At 37.3% G+C, this 24,810-nt stretch overlaps 1 protein-coding gene across 2 annotated transcripts in view; it reads right to left on the bottom strand.

Moving 5' to 3' along the window:
• The window catches only part of RTKN2 (rhotekin 2), a 102,058-nt gene extending 87,582 nt beyond the window's left edge, over window positions 1-14,476 (bottom strand). The window contains exons 1-2 of one of the 2 annotated variants that reach the window (XM_061161609.1): window positions 14,286-14,476; window positions 6,498-6,694 (exon numbers count right to left, since the gene is read on the bottom strand). In XM_061161609.1, the coding sequence (XP_061017592.1) occupies window positions 6,498-6,694; window positions 14,286-14,345 (257 nt within the window). In that variant the 5' untranslated portion in view covers window positions 14,346-14,476. The remainder of the gene's footprint in view (window positions 1-6,497; window positions 6,695-14,285) is intronic. The other variant, XM_061161610.1, reaches the window with a different exon arrangement.
• Between the last annotated feature and the right edge of the window lie 10,334 nt (window positions 14,477-24,810).

A 24,810-nucleotide genomic window follows, 5' to 3' on the forward strand; every position in this document is an offset into this window, starting at 1 on the left:
GGGTTATCGTTACCATCTTTCTAAATTCCATATATATGCGTTAGTATATTGTATTGGTCTTTATCTTTCTGGCTTACTTCACTCTGTATAATGGGCTCCAGTTTCATCCATCTCATTAGAACTGATTCAAACGAATTCTTTTTAATGGCTGAGTAATATTCCATGGTGTATATGTACCACAGCTTCCTTATCCATTGAGGATATTTTTTAAAGCCTAGACTCTTCAAAGCATCAATGACAAGTTTTTAGAAAATGGTAAAAATGATTAAAGAAACTAAAGAGACATAATCAAATGAATCTTGATTGAATTCTGGTTTGGGAAAAACAATTATAAAGAATTTTGTTTTTGACAACTAGGATAAACTGAATATTGACTGAATATTAGTTGATTATTATGGAATTCCTGTCAGTATTTTACATATGATAATCATACTTTGGTTATGTAGGAAAATGTTCTTGTTTTTAGATGATACATGCTGAACTATTTAAATATACATCCCATGTTGTCTGCAACTTATTTTCAAATGGTTCAACACAAAGAAAAATGTGCATGTGTGCATATGCATGCATATGTGTGTGTATGAGTAGAAAAAGAAAAATGTGCATGTGTGCACATGCAGGCATGCACGTGTATATGAGTACAAAGATAAAGACGGAGAAAGAGCAAACATATTTGGCAAACTTCAGGTGGAGAATAAAGATGATGTCTATCATACTATGCTTATAAGTTTTTACATATGAAATTTCACAATAAAAATTGATTTTAGAAAAGTTAACAAAGTAGAGAATAAAAAAGGACAACCGAGAACATGGCAAGCAAAAACATAAGAACCTAAGAACATGGAATAAAGTAACAAGAAGAATAAGAAGTAACTGCCATATAATTAACAATTATTAAATTATAAGCCTTATTTGTTCATCATACACATGGAAGGGAGAATGACACAAAACATAATGAAGCACAAATTAAACTGTTCTTAAATACTTATACGGCACTATTGGGTGTTCTGGGCTTCCCTTGTGGCTCAGCTAATAAAGAATCTGCCTACAGTGCGAGAGACTGGGGTTCGATCCCTGGGTTGGGAAGATCCCCTGGAGAAGGGAAAAGCTACCCACTCCAGTATTCTGGCCTAGAGAATTCCTTGGACTGTATAGTCATGGGGTCTCAAAGAGTCGAACACAACTGAGCGACTTTCATTCATTCATCATTAGGTGTTCTGGGGGATACAAAGAAGAAAGAGAAAAGAATCAACAGCAGTTGAATTGCCTTCAAGATCTAGGCATCATTTCTATTTCACCAATAAGTATGAACCAGACATTGTCCCCGTCTCCAAAAGTTTATCATGTAATTGAAAATACATATTCCAAAGAGAATATAGTATGTTACAGTGAGATATTCATGGTTCAAATGTTACTAGAACTAAGAGAAAGCAAATAATCATTTTTTGAGTCCTTACTGTGAGCATAAGTAAGAAATCATTTTTTTTTAACTCACTTATGAAGGAAACTTTGATGATGCAAGTAAGGTATGGCAGAATAAAAAAGGTCTGTAAAATGGAAATAGAAGATGGGACACTTCAGTATAAACAAAAACAGGGGCAGGAAAATTCAAAAACCGTTTGGGGGATACAGACCAAGCATTTGGCTGAAATAAATTTGTGAAGCAGAAATTAACAAACTAATTTATAAACTATCATGGAAGTAGTTTGAGATCAGACCACAAAAATCGTGGCATGTAGTGTTATCTAAAGAATTTTAGTAAATGGAAACCATTAGCTGTCTTTAAGAAGTGAACCAATATAAGCAATTCTTTATGGCTATACGGGCTTCCCAGGTGGCACAGTGCTAAAGAATCCACCTGATAACGCAGGACACGTAAGAGACACAGGTTTGATCCCTGGGTTGGGAAGATGGCAACCCACTCCAGTATTCTTGCCTGGAAAATTCCATAGACAGAGGAGTCTGGCATAGCGGTCAGAACATTGCAACAAACTAGGCACAATTCACATTGCGCGCGTGTGCACGCGCACACACGCACAGCTATAACATACAGGAAAAGGTGGTGAGTTTTACTCACCAATTAAAAGATTAACATATTGACAGACTGGTGTAAACAAGCAATCCTATTCTCTAAACTAAGGTAGCAAGCTGTCCACGCTCTACCTCTCACCCCTACTAGCTACTGTCTACTCAACCTAGAAAGCTTTCTATATTCCACTTTTTTGGAGGGTGGAGGGTCTGCACTGGGTCTTCATTGCTGCGCACAGGCTTTCTCTAGTGTGGCAAGTGGGGGCTACACTTCATTGAGGTGCATGGGCTTTTTCATTCTGGTGACTTCTCTTGTTGCAGAGCACAGGCTCCAGGGCTCCCAGACCTCAGGTATCGTGGGTTCCTGGGCTCTAGAGCACAGGCTCAGGAGCTGTGGCACATGGGCTCAGTTGCTCTGAAGCATGTGGGATTTCGACTGAACCCGTATCCCCTGCACAGGCAGGTCGATTCTTAACCAGGGAAGTTCCTTCACTTTTTCCTGAGTCACTCTGACTCTACTATGAATTTTACACAAACCTAAACATATTTTGCATATCTAGATGTAAAAAATGGATAATATACCAGAAGTTAAAGAGAACAAGCTTCTGTTACATTATTAGACCATCATAGTAAGGGAACATTTAACCAGTTACCAATATTCCCAGGCGGTTAAAGAAAGAACAAATGATACGACTGTATCACTGATTTATCAAGTAGGGTTCCTCAACTAAACCAAAAAACGACTACTATTTTCTCAGTTCTCCTAAGAATGGTACCAAACTAGCACTATTCCACATATACAGAAGTCACTGTATAGAATGCATGTCTTAGGGCATTAGGGCTTAATTGTTTCTTGAAACCTCAGTTAACCAGACTGTAAAATGAAGCAAGACTATTTGTTTACTTACAAGACAATTGCTAATAAATTAAGAAATAGCTGAAACTGTTTGCAGAACGGTTGTTTCTGTGTAGAGAGCACCTCGTGTGAATATCTATCAGAAAAATCCAAAACTCATGTACTAGTTTTTATAAAACTCTCATCAAAAGTTACTTATTTGATCACTTCATCTGCCTGTTCTTAAATTTGTTGTTCAGTTGCTCAATCGTATCCGACTCTTTGTTCTTAAATATTTCCCTTAAAAATTGATTACTTCAATCATTTTGTCTCACCATCCTTTTCAATAGTTTGCCAGATAACCTTCCGAAAAATCCATTTTATCATACCTCTCTCTTGCTGAAAATAAAATGATAAAAGATAAGCAAACAATGAAATAAACATAAAGCCCTCAAATAACTTACTAGAGCAGCTTGGGGTAGTACAGAGTAGATGGCTTCTTTGAGGAGGGTTAAGTTTTCTCTGGCTTTTAAGTCATTTGGGTTATTATCCCACACTGGGTGCCCTTTGAAACAGTTACTTAATATTTCTAAGTCCCTATCCCAAATCTTCAATAAAGTAGTTCATACCTTTCTCAGCTTGTGATGTGCTATTTATAAACGCCCTGGCACAGAATATGCCAGCTGGAAAGACTATCAGGAAATACCAATTAAACTCCTATCACTGTAAACTTTCTTGATTCTTTGCTATCCACATCCTTTCCTACTTTGGCTTGAGCTTCAGCTTCATCCAAACACATCTTTTCACTGCAACTGAATAATTCATGCTTATCTTTCATCCTAAACTTTTGAGATTTTTCTTTCTTAGAATCCTGCTTTCTTCCTACTCAACAAACCAAACTCTATCTATCCAATTTTTCCATTAGACCTTCCTTAACTATACCATTTTATAGTGATTTAACTCTTCTTTGAAAAACTCTAGATGTAGTCTATTAATTTTCTGACATTTTATCATAAAATTTTAGAGAAGGTAGACTAGTGTTAGGCAGTAGACTCATCAAAGTGCTATTTAAGTTCTGGCAGCAAAGTAAAACTGGAATACTTTTCTACCTTGAAGACCACCAAAACAAAGAAAGGCACAGACTGCTGAGTCTCTGAAGGTAAATTATTTGACTGCTGAATATACAAATATACTCACATTTTGACAAATTCTGTTTTTTGAATTTGAATACACTAGCACAATATTTAGTAAATGTTCTACAAGTAGTAGATATTTGATAAATACTGGATTGATTAATCAAATGGCATAATTTACATAACTTTCTTCAAGAAACTAAAAAATCTATCATGGGATTCTATTTTATCTTTAGATTCTTTTATGTTCTTTTATGTAATAAGGAAAAAAGTACGGTAATTTTCAGTTACATTTGATCAGTGACCTCGGGTTATATGTGCACATAACAAAAAGAAGTTATAAACAAAATAATTCATATAGAATATTCAGACTTTTAAAGAAATAATAATTAACGGATGCAATGTTTCTATATGAGTGATAAATATAAATGTTGAAATATAAAAGAAATATACCATCAAAGCTATTTTTATCAAAGATAATCAGTAAAGAAATTGAAAGTTGTACACATTTTCAGGTGAGAGTTCCCAGATATTTTTTCTTATCTTTGTTATATAAATCCAACAGGGATTAAGATAATTTAACATTTTTACAAATCAGCAACTTCAGGAAAGCTGTACAGTCAAATTAATAAAATGGCCAGTTCACAAATCATTATAAATATTTAAAGAACATAAATATGAAGGGCAGATGTGATTCCCAGAGGAACATTCTATGTAACTGTGAGTGATGACAAAATATTGAGGGTTTAGTCCCATATTGTACTTAAACCAGCTTCCCAGGTGGCCCAGTGGTAAAGAAGATGCAAGAGCCGCAGGTTAGATCCCTGGGTCGGGAAGATCCTGTGGAGCAGGAAATGGCAACCCACTCCAGTATTCTTGCCTGGAAAATCCCATGGACAGAGGAGCCTGGCGGGCTATAGTCCATAGGGTCCCAAAGAGTTGGACATGACTGAGCATGCCTGTACTTAAAAACCAATGCTTCTCAAACTTTCCCACTTAAACAATCCTCCTTGACAAAATATTGTTATAAATACTATACTTAAAATCCAGTGCTTCTCAAACTTTTCCACTTAAACAATCCTCCTAAACAAAATATTGTTATAAATCCTCCCTGACAAAATATTGCTAGAAGGAATATATACCCCTGTGAGTAGCATAATACAAAACTAAGCCACACTTCTAAATTTCTCACACTTTATCTTAAAAATTCATGCTACAAAAAGATATGCCATAGTTACTCTTTGGCTTTGCATGTCTTCTGACACATAATCATGTACTCTAAGTAATACATTTGGCTCATTTGGGAAGCACAGACTTATTCCAGTGTTATGTGTACCTGAAAAATATTTTCCTAGATTATGATACTGGAATAATTTCATTTTATAATACCAGGGATAAATAATAGTGAAAATTATTTGACATACTGTGAATACTAATTATATAAAAAGATTTTTAGGTTTTTAATATATATCTTAATTTTCAAAATGTAAATATTCTGTCAACTGTAGAAAAGAAATTTTTCTTTACTACAGAAATTAAACAGATTAAACAGCTATCCCAAGGGAATAAAGCTAATAAATACAATACTTTGTACATAAGTATTTATTATATGATTTCATCAATATTCTATTTTTACAGAAATCTCTTTCTCTGACCTGTGACTTTACCTTACTTTTCAAGAATTTCATGGAGGAGTACTATGAACAACCAAATCAATGGCTACTAATGTCTAAAAAGAAACTTTTAAATAGCGCTATAGCTTTAACAATGATTAACCATGGATAATGTAAAACCATTTATATGATAAAGGAAGACAGTGTCTAGTCACTAAATTGAGTCAATTCTAAGGTCCAAATAAGACTTGGCACTGTAAAAGGTGGCACAAATCGACAGAGAGAACAAGAACCAGGAGCTACTTAGCAAATCATAAGTAACCGCTCATTAGCTTCTGTCACTAGTTCAAATATGTCCTTGAGCTGAGTAACTTGCTTCACTAGAACTTACACTCAGCACATGAAAGGAATGTGCTTGCTGATTTTTAAGTTCCCTCCCACTGATATCTTTAATTCTAGTCATAGCTTTAATTCTGTTGCCCACTCATTTCAATTTCTATACCTAAGTTTCCCTTTCTCTCAGATAGTACCTTTTTATCAGTTTAAGTAATTAGCTTTTTAAAATTTACATTTGTACACATTAATATTCTAGTATCAATCTTGATCCTTCTTAAAATATTTCCTCACTCCTTGCTTCTTAACCACTTCATTTTACAACCTTCAAGTAATGAACACAATAAAACTGCCCAGTAAAAACTGCTGCCTTAATAGTAAGTTTACTCTGAGCCCTACTGTCAAAATGTTTATGATACTAGAGGCTACTTCAGTGTATTTTTTAAAAGCTTTGGTGATTTGACATTTTAGATTAAATTTAAGGTTAAATCACACAGTGTTTTTAATGTAAATATTTAAGTACATTAAAAACCATGGGTAAACAATGCCACTAACCATTTTCCAGCTTGATTTGCAATCTGCTCTTCTAACTTCTGCAGCTCCAATGTGTAAGCCATTATTCGAGCATTGCACACCATAAGATTCTTAACTGCCTGCAAAATCTGGCCTTTTTGAGTGCTCAAAGAAAGGAGTTTCCATATTCCTTCTCGTATTCGAATTTCCAAATCTATTTTTTCTTGAATGCTGCAGTCCTTAGAAAAGACAGAAGAAAAAAAAGCATTTTACAAGGCAGCAAAACACAGAATAACATTTCTTTTTATTCCTAACAAATGAAAAATGTACTATCTAGTATTATAACTTTATATCAGCAAAGTAATAAAGTTTTAATGTATGATAGCATAAAAATTGTTAAATACTCTCTGCAAAATCTTAATTTCTTGCTTTATTAGGGAGCCTTTATAAACTAGAAAAACAGAACAGAAACAAAAGTGAGAAATACTACATATTTTTACTGTAATTGTACAAGGTTGAATAGTGTCCCCCAAACATTCTTGTCCTCCCAGAACCTCAGAACTGCCCTTATCTGCACAGTTTTGTGGATGTAATTAGTTAAGATGAGGTCATACAAGATTCATTTTGACCCTAAATCCAATGACTATTGGCCTCATAGCAAAGTCAGGTGGAGAAACAGAGGGACACAGAGAACTCTATGTGAAGATGCAGGTAAAGACTGCAGTAATGAGTCTACAAGCCAAGGAACACCAATATTGCCAGCAACCATCAGAAGCTGGAAAAGGTAAGGACAGATTCTTCTCTAGTCCCTTCAGCAGGAACACAGCCCTGCAGATACTTCCGGACTCCAGAACTATGACAGAAAAAATTTCTGTTGTTTTAAGCCATTCAATTTTCATACCGTGTTATGGCAACCTCAGGAAACTAATGCAAAAATATAACCAAGGTGAACAGTATAGCATATGTATGTTTCATGTAAGTTGCACTGTGAAATGGCAAGATGTTAACTGATGATACTGAATTAACCAAGGAAAAACTTTCTAAAAGAACAGATGCTGAACAAAGGAACTAAGGTTTAGCAGCAGAAAGATTAACAGGCTATTTGTTAGAGTAAGCAATGTAAATAAAATCTCAGAAGCAAGAGAGTAAAAGCACTGTACTAAGAAAATGTCAGGAGCTTTAGCTTCCTGGACCAGAGATTTAAAACACAGTTTTGTATATATTTATTTTAGTTTTAAGAGTCACCATGAAACTACTAAATTATTTTATTTCTGAAAGTCTTTCTTTCATTCTGTACAATGATCTTATAACATCCCGGCTCTAAAAACAAGTTTCAGATATAACATCAAAATTCTATAAATTGATATGTACTCTGCTGATTTAATTCAGTGACTTTTAAAAAAATTATAAATCACTAGATACTCTTCGTTATTTTGTTGTTATCAGCACCATGCTCTAACCAACTGAGCTAAGCGGCCACCCTTTATTTTGTTGTTTAGTTGCTAAGTTACTTTTTACTATCCTACAAACATATGCTGATGCTTCAGTATGTCTACTTCTAAAATAGATCACCCTGGTATCTGTGGTTAAAAAAAAAGAATGCTATAATTTACCTTTTAAGTGACATAAAATCTGTATCAAAAAATGAATGAATCTAATAACAAAAGCTTCAGATACTGAAAAGACAGTCTTTTTAAAAGGAAAAGCAGAAAAGTTAGAGCAATAGTCTATGAAGATTATTCGAAAAGAAAAATTGCAGATGATTTAACTTGACTATCCAAATCCATCAAACGTACTATTCACATGCAGAAAACAGATCTGTTTAATTACGTTCTGTAATTACATCATGTAATCACTATATAAAAACTTTCTTTTGTAGCATAACTCAAAACTGATGTACTATATAAATGTAGTCATTTGCTACTTTTCCTTCTTTACACATGACTGAATTTCAACAACTCCATCTCATCTTTTTATGACTTGTCAGTCCCAAAGTAAATTCTTTTTTAATGTAATTAGTAATCAATTTTAAGAATTATCTGTGTGACCCACATGTCTATAGAAATAAACTCTGGCAGGCAGGTTAGTATTGGAGAGTGCACTTACGGAGCAACTTGAAACTAGGATGAAAAACTACCCCACAACTCAAATATAAACAAATACCATCTGGTGCCATTAAATTCAAGTTTGCTTTTTAAATACTAGAATGAAGCAGCCAGTTGAACTAGCACAGTCATTCTTAAAGCTGGCTACATATTAGAATCACCTCAGGCAAACAAAAACAAACAATTAGGATTTTTGGAATTATAACCTGCACATTTTTTTTCTAAAGTTCCTTTGGTGATTCAGTGCACAGTCCAGGTAGAGAACCAGCGCTGGACTATTTGATATTCCCCAGCAATCTGGAAAATTGCAGAAACCTTAAGGAACCAGCAGGTGGCCACAAAAACACTTAGGAATTGGTTTCTAAGGTTTCCATCCTGTAAATGAAGATTGTCTCTCTTCATCAATTATTGATCAAGACTTCATAAAACTGGAGAGGCTTGGGATAGAGTGGAGAAAGGAAATGTATAGTCAGGGCTTAAAAAAAATTTACAGTATTTATAAGATTAAAAGTTCATTAAAGAAATTAGATACAGCTGGCAGATATTAGAATTCTAATGCAAAGGACGGACTCATTGGAAAAGACCCTGATGCTGGGAAAGATTGAAGGCAGGAGGAAAAGGGGACGACAGAGGATGAGACAGTGGGATGGCATCACCAACTCGATGGACATGAGTTTGAGCAAGCTTCGGGAGTTGGGTGATGGACAGGGAAGCTTGGCGTGCTGCAGTCCATGGGGTCACAGAGTCGGACATGACTGAGCGACTGAACTGAACTGATCCTTTAGATCAGGCTTCCCAGCGGCTCAGTGATAAACTGCCTGCCAATGCAGGAGATGCAAGTTCGATCCCTGGGTCAGGAAGATCACCTGGAAGAAGAAATGGCAAACCATTTCAGAATTCTTGCCTGGAAAATCCCATGGACAGAGGAGCTTGGTGGACTATGTACAGTCCATGGGGTCGCAAAGAGTCACAACTGAGTTACTGAGCACACACATCCTTTAGAGCAGAAGGCAGCTATAGTTAACCCAGTGCCTGTTTCTGTAAATAAAGTTGTACTGGCACATCGTCACGCCCATTTCTATTGTCTATGGCTACTTTCAAGCTACAGAGGCAGAACTGAATAATTTCAAGAGAGACTATGTGGCCCACAAAGCTGAAAATATTTACCATGTGTCCCTTTACAAAAGAGGTTTGCTGACCCCTAACCCAGCCAAATTAACATACATAGTAAACTGTGACCTTACCTCCCTTACTCTACGTGAGTGGATGTGAATCTTGGAGGGCTGATACAAGTGGGATAAATTAAGTGTATTTTTTTTTTCTGGAGTATAGTTGATTTAAAATGTTGTGTTAGCTTCTGTTTTTAATGAAACAAAAGGACCAGTTTTGTGTTCTCCATGCAAGTTCTCTTACTGTAGTATATATACTATTTGATCTCTGGGTCAAGAAGATCCCCTGGAGAAGGAAATGTCAACCCACTCCAGTATTCTTGCCTGGGAAGTCCCATGGACAGGGGAGCCTGGTGGGCTATAGCCAATGGGATCATGAGTCGGACACAGCTTCTTGACTAAACCACCACTACCAGACTAGAATGTACAGTACACATCTATGCCTTTTATGCAGAGAAAACATCTCAGGTCAAGGAAACTACTCTAACCAAGAAAAGCTTCATGGAATCAAAGGACTTGGTTTTAGTTGAAAAGGGGTTCAAAGCGCTCTGAGACTAGGGGTGATGCGTAACCACAGTGAAAACAGTGATTGTGTAATGACAGTAAGCATTCCATGGTGATGCTTACTGACCTCAAAGAGGAAGAGTAGGCAACTAAAATCATATTGGTAGAGTCAAGACTGACTAGGACACATGACAAAAGCATGTCTCTGGAGAAGGAAATGGCAACCCACTCCAGTGTTCTTGCCTGGAGAATCCCAGGAACGGGGGAGCCTGGTGGGCTGCCGTCTATGGGGTCACAGAGTCGGACACGACTGAAGCGACGCAGCAGCAGCAGCAGCATACTTAAGTGGTAAAAAAGCGTTACTAGTAGAAACCAAAAAAGGTGTGGCTACAAATTGTATTCTTGGTAATGTTTCTAAATGCATTCTGTTAATGTTAAAATTTCTACCATACACATTTCTTATGTGTAAGTTTTTTAAGAAAATTGTCTTATTCAAGTATTACATGCTTGCTGCCTTTCATATAATTCCATATTACTTTTTAAAAATAAAGTTATTTCTAGGAAAAAAAAAAAAAAAGCATGTCTCTAAATAAGGGCTTGCTATCAAGTCAAACAGAAGGCTTATCTCATAAGTATTTAAAGATAGGTTGATAAGACTAAATGGATAGGGCAGGCTAAGAAGGAAATAGATGACTTAAATGTGAAAACTTAGATAATGTAGGAAACAGAAATATACTAAATTTTAAGAGCTAGAATGGCACACAAAGGAAGGACAAAGAAAATGCCAGAGTGGTGAAATTAAGTACTAACTAAAAAAAAGAAAAACGAAGCTGGCAGCTGGTAAAAAAAACAAAACTGCAAGAATACACAAAGAACCTACACCCACCCAATGCATATAGTTAAACCATGTTAACCAAGAACCTACAATGAAAAAGACTGCAAAACGGCATATACAGATACATTCTTTCCAAAAGAAACTGTGTGTATTTTAAGAATTGTTTATGTACAGAGAAAAGTATGGAAATTGTTAACAATGCTCATTCTGGGGAATGGAACTGGAGAAAGAGTTCATAAATTCATGTTTCTATGTTTACTTTTCTGCAATGAGAAAGTATGCCTTGAATTTTAATTTTTATAAAGATTGCAAAAGCTTAAACATTTGTAAGAAAAGGTAGGTGGCTGCCCCAACTATTTGGATAAATGGAACAAAGATAGTAACAAAACCAGTCATCTTTCAAGCATGTATGAGTGTTGTTAAGTACTTTAAGTGAAGTCCTCAATCATGTCCAACTCTTTGCGACCCCATGGACTGTAGCCTATCAGTCCCTCTGTCCATCCGTGGGATTTTCCAGGCAAGAGTACTGGAGTGGGGTGCCATTTCCTTCTCCAGGGGGATCTTCCTGACCCAGGGATCAAACCAGGGTCTCCTGCATTGCAGGCAGACGCTTTTACCGTCTGAGCCACCAGGAAAGTCCATGAAGTACTTTAAATAAAGAGGTTCTCAAATTCCAACAACTCTGTAAAGTAAGCGATTTCCCCATTCCACAACTGAAGAAACTGCAACTTAGAAAAGACAGCTAACTTATGCAAGGTTACACAACAAGCAGCATTGGATTTTACCTTAATTGGACTTCAAAGCCAATATTCTATGCTGTGAGTAGTGACAGCTAACTAATGTTCAAGTAGAGAAGTTATACTAGTGAGTGACCATCTCAGAATCTTAGGACCTATCCCTATCTTATGGCAGGTTCATTAATATCAAAGGAAATACAAAAATTCAGTGTTAGTCAAGTATAAAATTTTTTTACTGACCCTCAATATTCCTGTGAGATTACAACCTATTACTATTTGCAATTTTTCTCCATGATCCAAACAGAAGGAATTCTACAACTCAATTATCTTAATTTGTTGCTACCTAAGAAATCATTAAGTATTGTACTTTCCTACATGTAAATAATCTCACCTTTGTATATTTAAGTATTTCTTGTCATTCCACATAAAACTTCTTTTATGACCTTATTCTCATCTCTTTTGTACCATTCCAAAATATTGCTGCTACACACAGCTCAAGAAATACACCTGATTGGCCCCACCAACACCTATGTGATAAATGCAAGAGCCTCAAGATAACCACCAATTCACTAGAAGTCAAATTTTTACAAAATACTTAGTACAAGTGAAACAGAGCAAAACCCTTAAGGTCCCTACCCCCACGTCCTCAGCCTGCCTTTTTGCCTGTGAAACACCTTTAGCCAAACAATAAGTTTAATCAGAGAAGTAACAAAATACAGAAGCAAAGAAAACCTTGAAAACAGGACAAAACAACAATATCAATAATTTAGTCAGTAAGGAAAGTCAATGACATTTAGTTCCTTCTCAAGGGCTACAGATAATATTCTAAGCCATATCCCATGAGCTGTCTTAAGGATATTGAAACCCCAACCAGGCGGAATAAGCTAACTGTCAATACAAGACCAGACAGTAGCCATTACAGAAGCTGCTATGACTCCAAGAACTGGTCTCAAAGAAATGGGAACAAACCTACCCTGGAAGTGAAGTTTAACTGTACTTAAAACAATCAAGATGCCACTGGTCAGACTACCAATGACAAGTTTAAGATGACTGTTGTCAAAGCTGACTGTGCTATTTCTGCATGCAGCCCCCTCCCTCTGCCTATAAAAGCTCTTGGCCGCTTGTCACTGGGGTGAAGTCAGCCTTTGGATAGGAGTCCGCCCTCCCCCAGGGCTTCTCTGGTGGCTCAGAGGTAAAGAATCTGCCTTCCCTTGCAGGAGACACAGGTTTGATCCCTGGGTCAGGGAGATCCCCTGAAGAAGTAAATAGTAGAGCAGATAGCCACTCTAGTATTCCTGCCTGAGAAATCCCAAGGATAGAGGAGCCTGGTGGGCTAGAGTCCATAGTGTCACAAAAGAGTGGAAAGACTGAGGGGCTAAATAACAACTGCCCTCCCCCACTCTTTGTTGGCCTCCAAAATGAAGTCAACTTTCCTTTCCACCAACCTTGCCTCTTTACTGGCTTCTGAGCATTGAGAGGCCCAGCTGGATACCATTTACAGTTTAAAAAAAAAAAAGAGGTACACAAGAAGATAGAAAAAGAAACACTGTGCATCAAAATGTTAGAAGTTTTTTTAAATGCTGTCATAAAACAGTATAAATTACTGATAAAGTTACTGCACTCTCTGGAGAAAGACTAAATGTCATGCTTTAGTTTTCACACCATTATGAAGACTTCCTAATAACTTCGTATCTGCTGAGGATTCTAAGATTTCCAGAAAAGAAAATAGGTTTCTAAGCAAAAAATAATAGGTTGGACCATTGCTAATGGTACGAAATTGCTAATAGTCTACCAATTCTAACATACAAAACTGGGAATTTCATATGGTTTAACCTATTTCAGAAATAGGTAAAACTGGAGATTAAATTGGAAGTGGATATCCAGTTCAAAGGCAGAATTTTCTCTTAAGCCCCATCTTCTAAATATCTTTAAAGGTTCAGAGTGGAAAGTATAATCTTTTAATGAATGCCAAGAAATAATAAAAGAATCCACTAGCAAACCAACTGTTTCTCAAGTTCAGAGGTTCCAATTTGCTTCTCCATCCCGCCCCATCAAGTTTATACAGCGTGTAGACACAGCTTCCACAGTAATTGTGCTTTACATCAAAGCTAGTAACAAGCAAACTGTTCTCCACTGGCCTCGGGTGGGCTTCCGGAAAATCCTGGGGCTCCCAGTCCCCGGAGTCAGCCACACTTACAAAAAGACAAGGTCCCAATCCTGGGAGGAGGGGTGACGGACAGGTGCGCCCAAAACTGGCTTCCCCCTTCCAGGCCAATTTCCTTCCTAAAAAACTGGGGGCGGGGTTGGGGAGGTGGGAATAGGGAGATTTCCAAGGTCTACTAGGGCCCCAAAAGTGCAGTCGCCTACTTTTTCCTTTTGTTTTTGGCCTCGGCTGAATAGAGACGCGGACTGGGTCTCTTCCCGTCGTCCAGACAAAACTACCGCTTGAGGACCTGAAGCCGGGCCCCTCCCTCACTCACCTGCTCGGCCGCAAGCCCCGCCGCGCGGAGCTCGTGTCCCCTCAGGATGTGCCTCTCCATCTCCAGCACCACAGCTAGGGCCGTCGGCACAACGCCGAAGATAAGGTTTGAAAAGCCCGCCCCTGGCTGCCCAGGAGGACGCCAACCGCCGTCCCGGCCGTACCAAGTCCCGGCGCAGGGGACAGGGCGAGGGGGCTGAGAGCCGGCGTGCGCACGCGCAGAGGGCGCCCCCCCGCGCCGCCCGCGTCCGAAGTTTGCCGCGACCCGAGTTCCCGGCGCCGGCTGGGAAGTAGGGAGCGGCTGGCCCACTTAAGGGAGAGGTTGCGGGGTGGGCGGGCCTGGGACAGGAGTGGGCGGGGTCGTGGGGAAAGCGTAGCCCACTGATAGCTCCTGACCGGAAGCCCGGTTCAGGCTGGTGGTGTTCGAGGCCAGCCTTTTGCGCGCGGAGCCTTCGTCCTGCATCTCACCGAGGACCCTCCAGAGCTCTCGGGGTCAGCTGACCCAACGCTGCAGTCCCTGGACTCCCACAGACAACCCAGTTCCAGAAAACCAAGTGACGCTGCCCTCAGCAATCACCCTCTCACACAGCGCAGATTGTCACCCGAGGTCACTTAGAAACCAGGGCCTTATTAATCACGCTGGTGTCAGGCATTTCACAAGCCTTTTTCTTTTGTCCCCAATGTTTCTTTGTAATTCCACATGCCCCTCCCCGCTGCTAAGTAGTATGTTCTTTCTTGGAAAAAACCCTTTCATTACTCTTTCCCCACCAACATCCAAAGTGACAACAGAATGATGTATTATTTCCCCAGACTCTCATTTCTTGCTGTCCCTAAAGACCAATATAAAGACCCTTTTAGTTATATTGGGAAATTAATTATTGGGAATTAATTATAATGTCAAAATACGGAATCTTTAAAAGTCAAAATTGAAATGCCAAAGATTTCAGGCCTCTGTAAATTCTTTAAAACCCCACTGTCCTCTTGAAAAAGCAACAGAAGCTTCTTTGGCTTCTAACATTTTTTTGCTCCTAAGGGAAGAATCTATCAAAACAACCCTCCCACCCTTACCTCTTAAAGGCCTAGGGCACTTTTCATTCCATAAGTAAAATAAAACATTCCATGTTTTTTGTTTGCCTGAGACAGTCCTTGTTTGGGTCTGTTGTCCAAATCAGTATTCCACGGATCTTGTCTTGTCCTAGATAGAGTGGATATTAAGTTATGTGGACACATCCACAAGGCTTTTTTAAACCAGTTAGTCTGAAGATGATCTTGTGAAAATATAAAGGATGCCCTTTCTCTCAGAAGGGTAATTTGCCCCTTTGTGGCAGTGGACCAGTGATTCTAGAGGCTTCCCCTCTAGGAATGGCCCTCCCCTTACATTAGGAATGCATGAGTCATTAGGGATGATGACCCATATCCTTAACACAAAACCATAAAATACATAGAGCTCAAAGCTACCAATCTGGAGTTCAATTCATTTTCTCCAAATACAGATCTGAATTCAAGTCATTAGGTACCCTTCTCTGAGTGCACACCTCTCTCTTATGCTTACCACTTTGTGGTATAATTATCCCCTACTCAAAGTGAGCCTCATGAGCCTAGTATTGTACCTGACCCAGAAATATTGGATGCTTATATCAGCCGTATATTATTTTTCATATATCACACAGGGCTCTCGATCAAAATACTTAGAGAAACCATCACTTCACAGAAACAGGACCAAGCCAACCAATTGTTTTTTGTTTTGGTTTGTATTTTAAATAATTGCTTGTTTACTGAACCTGGGGCACATTAGACACAAAACCAATTTTAAATTTGCATCTTTTAACTCAGTTTTGAAGTGTTTACATACACACACAAATTGGCATGCAACAGTTATCCTAAGGTAAAATATAGTCACCTTAAGCTGTTGCAAGTATTTTTACCCAAAGTTGAAAAATTGTTTACACTGAACATGAAAACCTGTAACAAATTTAAATTTATTGCATAAAACTCATTCCTTGTAGCTTTCCCCTTGCAAAGATCAAATATATATATATATATATATATATATATATATATATATGAGTAACCAATATACATCAGTCATAACATAATCCTGGATCATCCCCACACTAAAACCAGATGCTCCATTAATTTTAAACCCATCATCAGAGACCAAGAAAAGTCTTTGATAAAACAAAATTCACATGTGCCAGAACAGAAAAAGCCAAGAAAAATAAAAACCCTAGTACTAACAGTGATGCTCAGTACCCTTATTAAAGTGGCCAAAATGCCACTGATCAAAAATAAAATAGCAAGCCAACCAATTTTAAATTGGACACTGAGGTAGGAATATTTGATGAGTAAATACCAGGTATATAATTGGAGATATACTAGGAAAAAGAGACCTAGGAAAAGTCATATTTAGTAATTATCTGTAGAACAGACAGTTGCTGTTAAAACTATTCCTTTTGGAGAAGATACAATGAGGTTCTGTCTCTTTATTATTCATCACGGGATATGCTCAGGAAGTGCTTAAGATACTATTATACAGTGATTAAAATAGCTCAGAGTAGGAATGCTATTTCCTTAGTTATACTCAGGTCCTTTGGTATTGCTGCTAATTTCATCAAACATAGTTTTCTCTGGTGTATGCAATGTACATGAAAATTGAGTAATCCATGAAAACCACCAAAAAATTAAAGATATCACATGAAGTAGTTTGGTCAGCTTGAGGGTGAATGAATGAATGAATTTAAAAACTCCCAGAAAGTAAGAAATACCACCTTTTGCCATCTCAGATGTTTGAGAGGTAACACTTGAGCGGGGAGGCGGGGGGTCTCTCATTTGACAGCTAACACCCACCCTTCTTGGGTTCCCACAGTAGGCAGAGTCTCACCGAACTGCCCAGGCATAGGAGCTTCAGCCAGAGGTTGAGTGATGGAATTACTGTCTTATCAATGTCACTTCCCATTGTAAGTTCAACATTTAATATAAGTATCAGTTATAGCTAATATAACAAATATTTAATAATTAATTATTAGAAAATCAGTTTGGCGTAAATGGGACAGCAAATTTAGATAATACTAATAAATATTAAAGTATATTTTTCTTCTCTTTATTAACCATACTCCTTTTGTTAACTCTCTAAAAGGCCAAGAGAAAGAAAAATACTAAATTTGAACTCAACTCTTACATAATAGACCCATTATTTTAAAAATGTGATTTGCCCCAGAACAGGTAACTTGCGGTTTCTAATATCCTCCTGAACATTCTTTTTTTTTTAAATCCTATTAAAAAACATTGTCTTGGTGCTTCCTTTACTCATCTGTTACGTTGAAGGTAATGAACTTAGAATGAACCTCACAGACTAGAGCTCTATCTTGAATTATATACATAAAAAAGAAGGAACTGAAGTAAAGATGCCAAGCAGAGGTACAGCATTTGCTGAAATGAATAAGCCATAATCTATAAACAGCTGAAGCATCATATAATCATAAGAAGAATATGCACAGAGACTGAGGACTTATGAGCCCTATGTATGAGCTTGGGCAAACTACTCAGTGTCCTTATCTATAAAACAAGTATAATAATACCCAGCTTGTCTTTTAAAAGTTGTTGAGGTACTCAAATGAGGTAAGATTTGTGAGAGTGCTTTGTAAACTGATTATCCAACACAAACATGAGGGATTGTTAGGCAGGAAGAAAACACCAGTCCCTATGAGCAACCCAAGGAACACTGAGAACTGAATGGGAAAAGCTTATATGAATGGGGTTGGATATAGTCAAAGTATATCATTCACCACTAAAAAATAATCAATACCTAGATTATATAGAGAGAAATCCGGCAGATCAGAAAAGTCCAACTGGAAAATGATCAAAAGTTATGGTAGGCACGTATTACAGGACAGTAAATCCAAATGAGAAAATGTGTAAAAAGTGGCTCAACTTTATCATTAGTTTTAATCTGTACATGGAGGTACTATTTTATAGTCACTAGACTGGTAAATAATAAGTTTGATAATACTAAGGATTGGTAAAGATGCAAATCAAGAAGATATTATATACTGATAGGGGGGATGTAAATTTGTTAAATCAGTTAGGAAAAAAATTCAGAGCCATCTTGTAAAGTTGAAAATGTAAATACCCAGCAGTTCCACTCTTAGGACTATACATTCTGAGATAAATTTTTGCAATTGTGTACCAGCAACATTGTTTGCAATCACAAAAATATTAAGGCAAGCCAAAAGTTCATCTCAGGAGAATGGGTAAAAAAAATTGTGGTGATTTACCCAATGAAATATTATATATCAATAAAAATGAATAAACCATAGATACATGTAATGTCATGGTTGAATCTTAGAAATACTGAATGAAGCAAGCAAGTTAAAGAGGAGTACATAAAATACATAATTTCTATAAGACTAAGAGAATCTGAACAGTACACTGTTTAGGAATACATACATATAGTAGAAGTTTATATTATAAGAGAAGAGAGTGCTAAAAGCAAAGCTCAGGACTGTAACAGTCCCTGGGAGAGAGGCAATGGGGTGGAAACAGAACACACTTTAGTAATGGTAATGCTTTAGTTCTTAAGTTAGGTGATGGGTTCACATTCCAATGTTTACCTGGTAGGTAACTTATCTAAAGATTCTTTTATGTGTCTCAAACATTTCATAATAAGAAATATTTCTAGAATATTTACAGTATTCTGTGTAAGTTAAACAATGATGATAATGTATGGTATTTTAAAAGATACTTACCAAAATAATAATACATTTTTTTGGCTTACAAAATTAGATTTACATTTAATTCATTTCCAGTACATATTATACTATGTGAAAGTTAGAAGTACAGCTGTAATTCATTGGTGCCCCTGACCAGTAGGAGACCAGAACTGGCCATCTGGCCATGTGGATTTATCTGTGAACACTTAAGAGCCACTCTTTAAAAGCTTGGGTGGGAGGAGGGGGTGGAATTTGCAAAGGATGAGAGGTTTTGTCAGTAGGTGGGGATGAAATTAAGTGCAATTTGAGTTATTACTGTTAATGGGACCTGCATATTACACAGAGGCCTTAGGATATTCAGGTTAAAATTAAAATCAGAGGGCTTCATACTAAGCAAGCAATCAGCCAGAGGAATTAGTTTTAAGATTTTAATCAATGATCCTCAAACTATAGCACACAAAGACTTTTCAAGGTTTATAAAGGCATGGACACTTTTAAAGGAATCATCATCATGATCTTCAGCTTATGTTCTCCATCCTAAAATTGATCTACGTAACAACCTGTCTGCTCTCTCGGCTTCACGTAGGTCCCGTTTTCACAGCCACCTTTTCCCACTTGACAAAAGAAGGGCATCACGTTCACCCATTCCTACTGTGTGCCCCAGGGTATAAAAACCATCTGGGAGCCAAAAGGACAATTAAATTTATTGGTGTTGATGTTGCTATAAGCAATGAACCACAGACTTAGGGTTTACATTTATAAAAATGAAAACCAGATGTAGACTTGATATTAAAAGCTGTCTCAAAAAAAAAAAAAGGCTGTCTTATTCTAGCATCATTTAATATTCAACCATGGATACATAAACTAACTGGAGGGAAGAAAAGGCTCATCCATCTCATCATGAGATTCATTTCAGGAAAATTTTACTTTTGATGCTTAATATTGATTCATCATAATCTGTAATCAACTTATTTTTTTATCAGCTATGTACTACTAATAATTTTAATAATGAAACCCAAAAGAAAACTCCTGACAATGAAATCTAAAATTCCAATTAACATGTGTATGTTTGTTGCAGAGAAACATGATAGGATGAGCAATAAAGACCTCTCAAGCATAAAAATATTTTATACAAGCATAAAATTTTGTAGAGGAAGTGGAATAAAAATACAAGTTCAAGTAGGAAAAGGAACATTAAAACTTACAGATGAAGTTGTTCATATATTTAAATGGTGGCTGAGTCTTTGACATTTTGGGTTCCATTGGACACACTAAATATAATGTTTTAATCTTAAATTATAATTTTCTAATACATTAGCAATTGCATGCTTTGTAACTATTTAGATGTATGCCAAAAACATAACAGATGCCACCTTAAAATATATGTAAGGGATAAATTTTTTTAGGTGTTTTACACAAAAATATTTGAAAAAATTGTGATTTGGATATCTGATAGCATCACGCTACAGTACCCAAACACATCTATGTTTAACAGAGGACATACACCTGCAGACTCACCTCCTCAAATATTTCTCTGATTCTTCTCCTGGCACTTTGCACCCACCTCCACACAGTCTCTCATATGGACCTCTAGTTTCCAGAATGGACCCAGCTCCTTCTCTAGGTAACTTTTTTCTTTGTGTACATTAATGCCATCAGCTAGGCTAAAGACAAACCCTTTTCTTCCTACTTTGGTTCTTTAATGAATATTCACCATTGTTTTCTTTTTTTCAAAAGTGGCCAAGATACTGCTCTCTCACATAACATTTTTAATCAGCTTTTCAAGTTCTGACAAAATAAAAAAGCTTGCTGGAATTTTTATTAGAATTGCACTGAATTTAGAAGGAAATGATATATTTAGGATATTGGCATTCCTATCTATGAACATCACATATGTTGCAAATTTAGATCTTCTTTAATGTCTTTCACTGAAGTTTTACAGTTTTTTCCACATAGGCCTTTCATATCTTTTATTCCATTTTTGGATTCCTATATCTCTTCTTGATATTGGAAATAAAGCTTTAAAGATATGTATTCTAATTTTGATTAGTATATAGAAATAAAACTGATTTTCATCTGTTGGTTTTATATCCAGCTACTGTGCTACAGGGCTTGTCTGGTGGCTCAATGGGTAAATTCTCCTGCAATACAGGAGAACGTAGGAGAGGTGGGTTCAATCCCTGGGTTGGGAAGATCTCAAGGGCATGGCAACTCATTTCAGTATTCTTGCCTGGAGACTCCCATGGACAGAAGAGCCTGGCAGGCTGGAGTCCATGAGGTCACAAAGAGACAGACACAAGTGAAGCGACTGAGCATGCATGCAGGCACCATGCTAAATTCTCTTATTATTCCCAATAAATTGTGGGTTTGGGCGGGTAGTCTATGGAGATGACTAAGTGTGAATAGTAACAATTTTGTTTCTTTCTTTTCTAATTCTTGTTATTCTTTTTACCTGACTTAACTGCAGTGGCTAAGGCAGGCGGCCATTATAGTGTTGAAGTGGTGATATCGGGCATTTTTGTTTTTTTCCTCAATTTGAAGGAAATGTTTCTAATGTTTATTTCTTTATCTCAGTAAGTATATATATTCACCCTGTAAGCTTTGATTTATGTTCTTCATTAAAGCATTTACTCTTCGAAAATTGCCTCTCCTCTGTTGTCTCTATTCTGTCATTCAGGAACTGAAGTTTGTGTTCAAATTCGGCTAACCTTGACTTTCTTCCAGAGAGGATCTGTCTTTGCTTCTGCTGGGAGCCTAAAGCCTCTAGGTACCTGAGACAAGTTAGGCCAGATTCTTAGGCTTACTATAAGGATCTCAGGTACAGGTCCTTCTACTTGCCACCGACAGAGCAAAACCCTTTGTGTGTGTGTGTACATCACATGTGTGCACATATAGCTTACAGCTCTGGTTTCAACTTAAGGTTTTTTGTTTGGTTGGTTACTATTATTCTGATTTTAGTCCCTTAGAGATTTTTCTTTCTGGAGATCTCAGCAATGCTACAAAAGTTATGTTTTATGCAAAATTTATGGTTCCTGCAAATTTATGTTTAATGGTTTCAGGAAACAAAATATTATTCACAAAATCCACTGTGCTGCTGATACTGAAGTCCACAAGTAAGGATATTTGAGCAGCAAAAATAGAAGCAGTAAATAATTACAGAATGAAAAGCAGTCTTAAATTGTGCATATTTGATTTTAAGAAAAACTCACTGTATTATCTCTTTCTCCTTCTGTAAATGTAGCCACCAGGAAAAGCTTCTCAGTGTCCCAACAAGGTCGTATTCCCTGATGTTCACTTTGAATGTGTCCAAAAAGGAAAATGGAAAGACAGAATTTTTTAAAGGTTAGAACACAGACTTATGGAGAATAAATGGACCGGAAGGCCCCTTCCAGGTCTAATCAAGGAACATTTCTCTCCTCTTGGGATAAAGGATCCTTACAATATCTGCCTACCAGGATTTCCCACCTGCTACACATCAGTAACTGCTGTGTCTCCCATTTTTCTCCAGGGAATAGTTATTGATGTTACCATGAGCACATTTTGCCTGTGTATATTGGATGTTTGGGGAACAAATGACATGCTTTTTTAGTTCATAGGTTTCTTTGACTCAAGAGGAGCCATACCCAGACATGAAGTGGATTTCTTCCTGATGTAGGAACTGTAATATATCACCCATAGAGCTTGCTCTTTGAACTTGATGACCTCATTGAAAGGCCCTTCTGGCACTGTTATAATCAGTGACATTCACAAAATATTTCTGGTTTGGTTCCCTTGCTCATAGATTTGCCTGTTTACATCCCTCTTCAGAACTCTTTCATCTTGCAAAACTGAAACTCTATGCCCATTAAGCAAATATTCCCTATTCTCTCTCCTCCCAGCCCCTGGCAACCACATTCTTCTTTCTGTCTCTATGATTTTGATTAGGTATCTCATATAAGTGGAATCATACAGTATTTATCATTTTATGATTATCTTATTTTATACAGCTTAATGTCCTCAAGTTTCATCCACATTGTAGCATATGTCAGAATTGCCTGAGAGTCTTGCTTCGGCTGATGGAGCGTGAGCAAAAGTGTCTGTCCAGCAGCTTTAAGAGCAAGTGTGTGATTTGATATAATTTTCTTTCCTTGTGTCCCAGTGACAGGCAACCTTACAGACAATGGATGGTACAATACCCTGGGTTTCAGAGTGAGAGAACTAGAGAACCCATAGATATCTAGTGATGGACATGTATTATGAACAAGAAATGCATCTTTGTTGTTTTGAGCCTCTGGACCTGGGGATTGTTTGTCACTACAGCATTACCCAGCCCATTATGATCGATACAAGTACCAGACTAAGAGATGGTATTTACATTAATTATAGTCTTAGCTCTGCCATCTATCTATATGCCAAGTCACTTGGCTTCTTTAAATGTAAGTTTTCTCACTTGTGACATAGGATTAGTCATTCTCCCTTCTCTGCTTCACTGGATTTTTTTTTTTTTTTTTGTATCCAGTATTTGTGAAAGTGAAAAATGTAAATCATGTGCAAATATATGCCAGTAGTATCATTAACAACATTGGATTGGTTTATTCTCCCCTGTATAATGCAGGGGAGAAAAAAAATTGGAGAAGTTATGAGAAGTCAAGAATATATTTAAAACAGGTAACAGTGAATGGATGACTTGATAATTTCAGCTTGAAGTGGTAATATTTCCACCTAAAGTAGCTAAATAACTACACACACCTTCATTTATAACCACAAAACTTCTTTAAAAAGTCCTTAATGCTTTTGAAATTTTATTGTAAGTTAAAGAGTTGTAACTAACAACAGTAAAACCAAAGGTAATTTTAGAAGAAATAGTTTATTTTGGCCTTAGGAAATATGACAGTTTTGTTTTGTGATATCAAGGTGAGAATTGAGATGGCTTGTTTACAACAAATATCAGTCAAGCTGATTAAACTTTGTTTTCAAACTGCATCTGCCTTTCCTTCACCCCCACTTTCTGAATTTCAAGGGCTTGACCCCTGTCTTCCACTGTCATCCTCCCATTAGAAAGAATGAATCATAGAGTCCTGTAAAAATGCCCTTTTCTAAGATGCTCAACATCACTCATTATTAGAGAAATGCAAATCAAAACCACAATGAGGTACCATTACACGCCAGTCAGGATGGCTGCTATCCAAAAGTCTACAAGCAATAAATGCTGGAGAGGGTGTGGAGAAAAGGGAACCCTCTTACACTGTTGGTGGGAATGCAAACTAGTACAGCCGCTATGGAAAACAGTGTGGAGATTCCTTTAAAAACTGGACATAGAACTGCCATATGACCCAGCAATCCCACTTCTGGGCATACACACTGAGGAAACCAGATCTGAAAGAGACACGTGCACCCCAATGTTCATCGCAGCACTGTTTATAATAGCCAGGACATGGAAGCAACCTAGATGCCCATCAGCAGATGAATGGATAAGGAAGCTGTGGTACATATACACCATGGAATATTACTCAGCCATTAAAAAGAATTCATTTGAACCAGTCCTAATGAGATGGATGAAGCTGGAGCCCATTATACAGAGTGAAGTAAGCCAGAAAGATAAAGAACATTACAGCATACTGACACATATATATGGAATTTAGAAAGATGGTAACGATAACCCTATATGCAGAACAGAAAAAGAGACACAGAAATACAGAACAGACTTTTGAACTTTGTGGGAGAATGTGAGGGTGGGATATTTCAAAAGAACAGCATGTATACTATCTATGGTGAAACAGATCACCAGCCCAGGTGGGATGCACGAGACAAGTGCTCCGGCCTGGTGCACTGGGAAGA

The sequence above is a fragment of the Dama dama genome, chromosome 15 (assembly GCF_033118175.1).
Source record: "Dama dama isolate Ldn47 chromosome 15, ASM3311817v1, whole genome shotgun sequence".
Classification (NCBI taxonomy): Eukaryota; Metazoa; Chordata; class Mammalia; order Artiodactyla; family Cervidae; genus Dama; species Dama dama.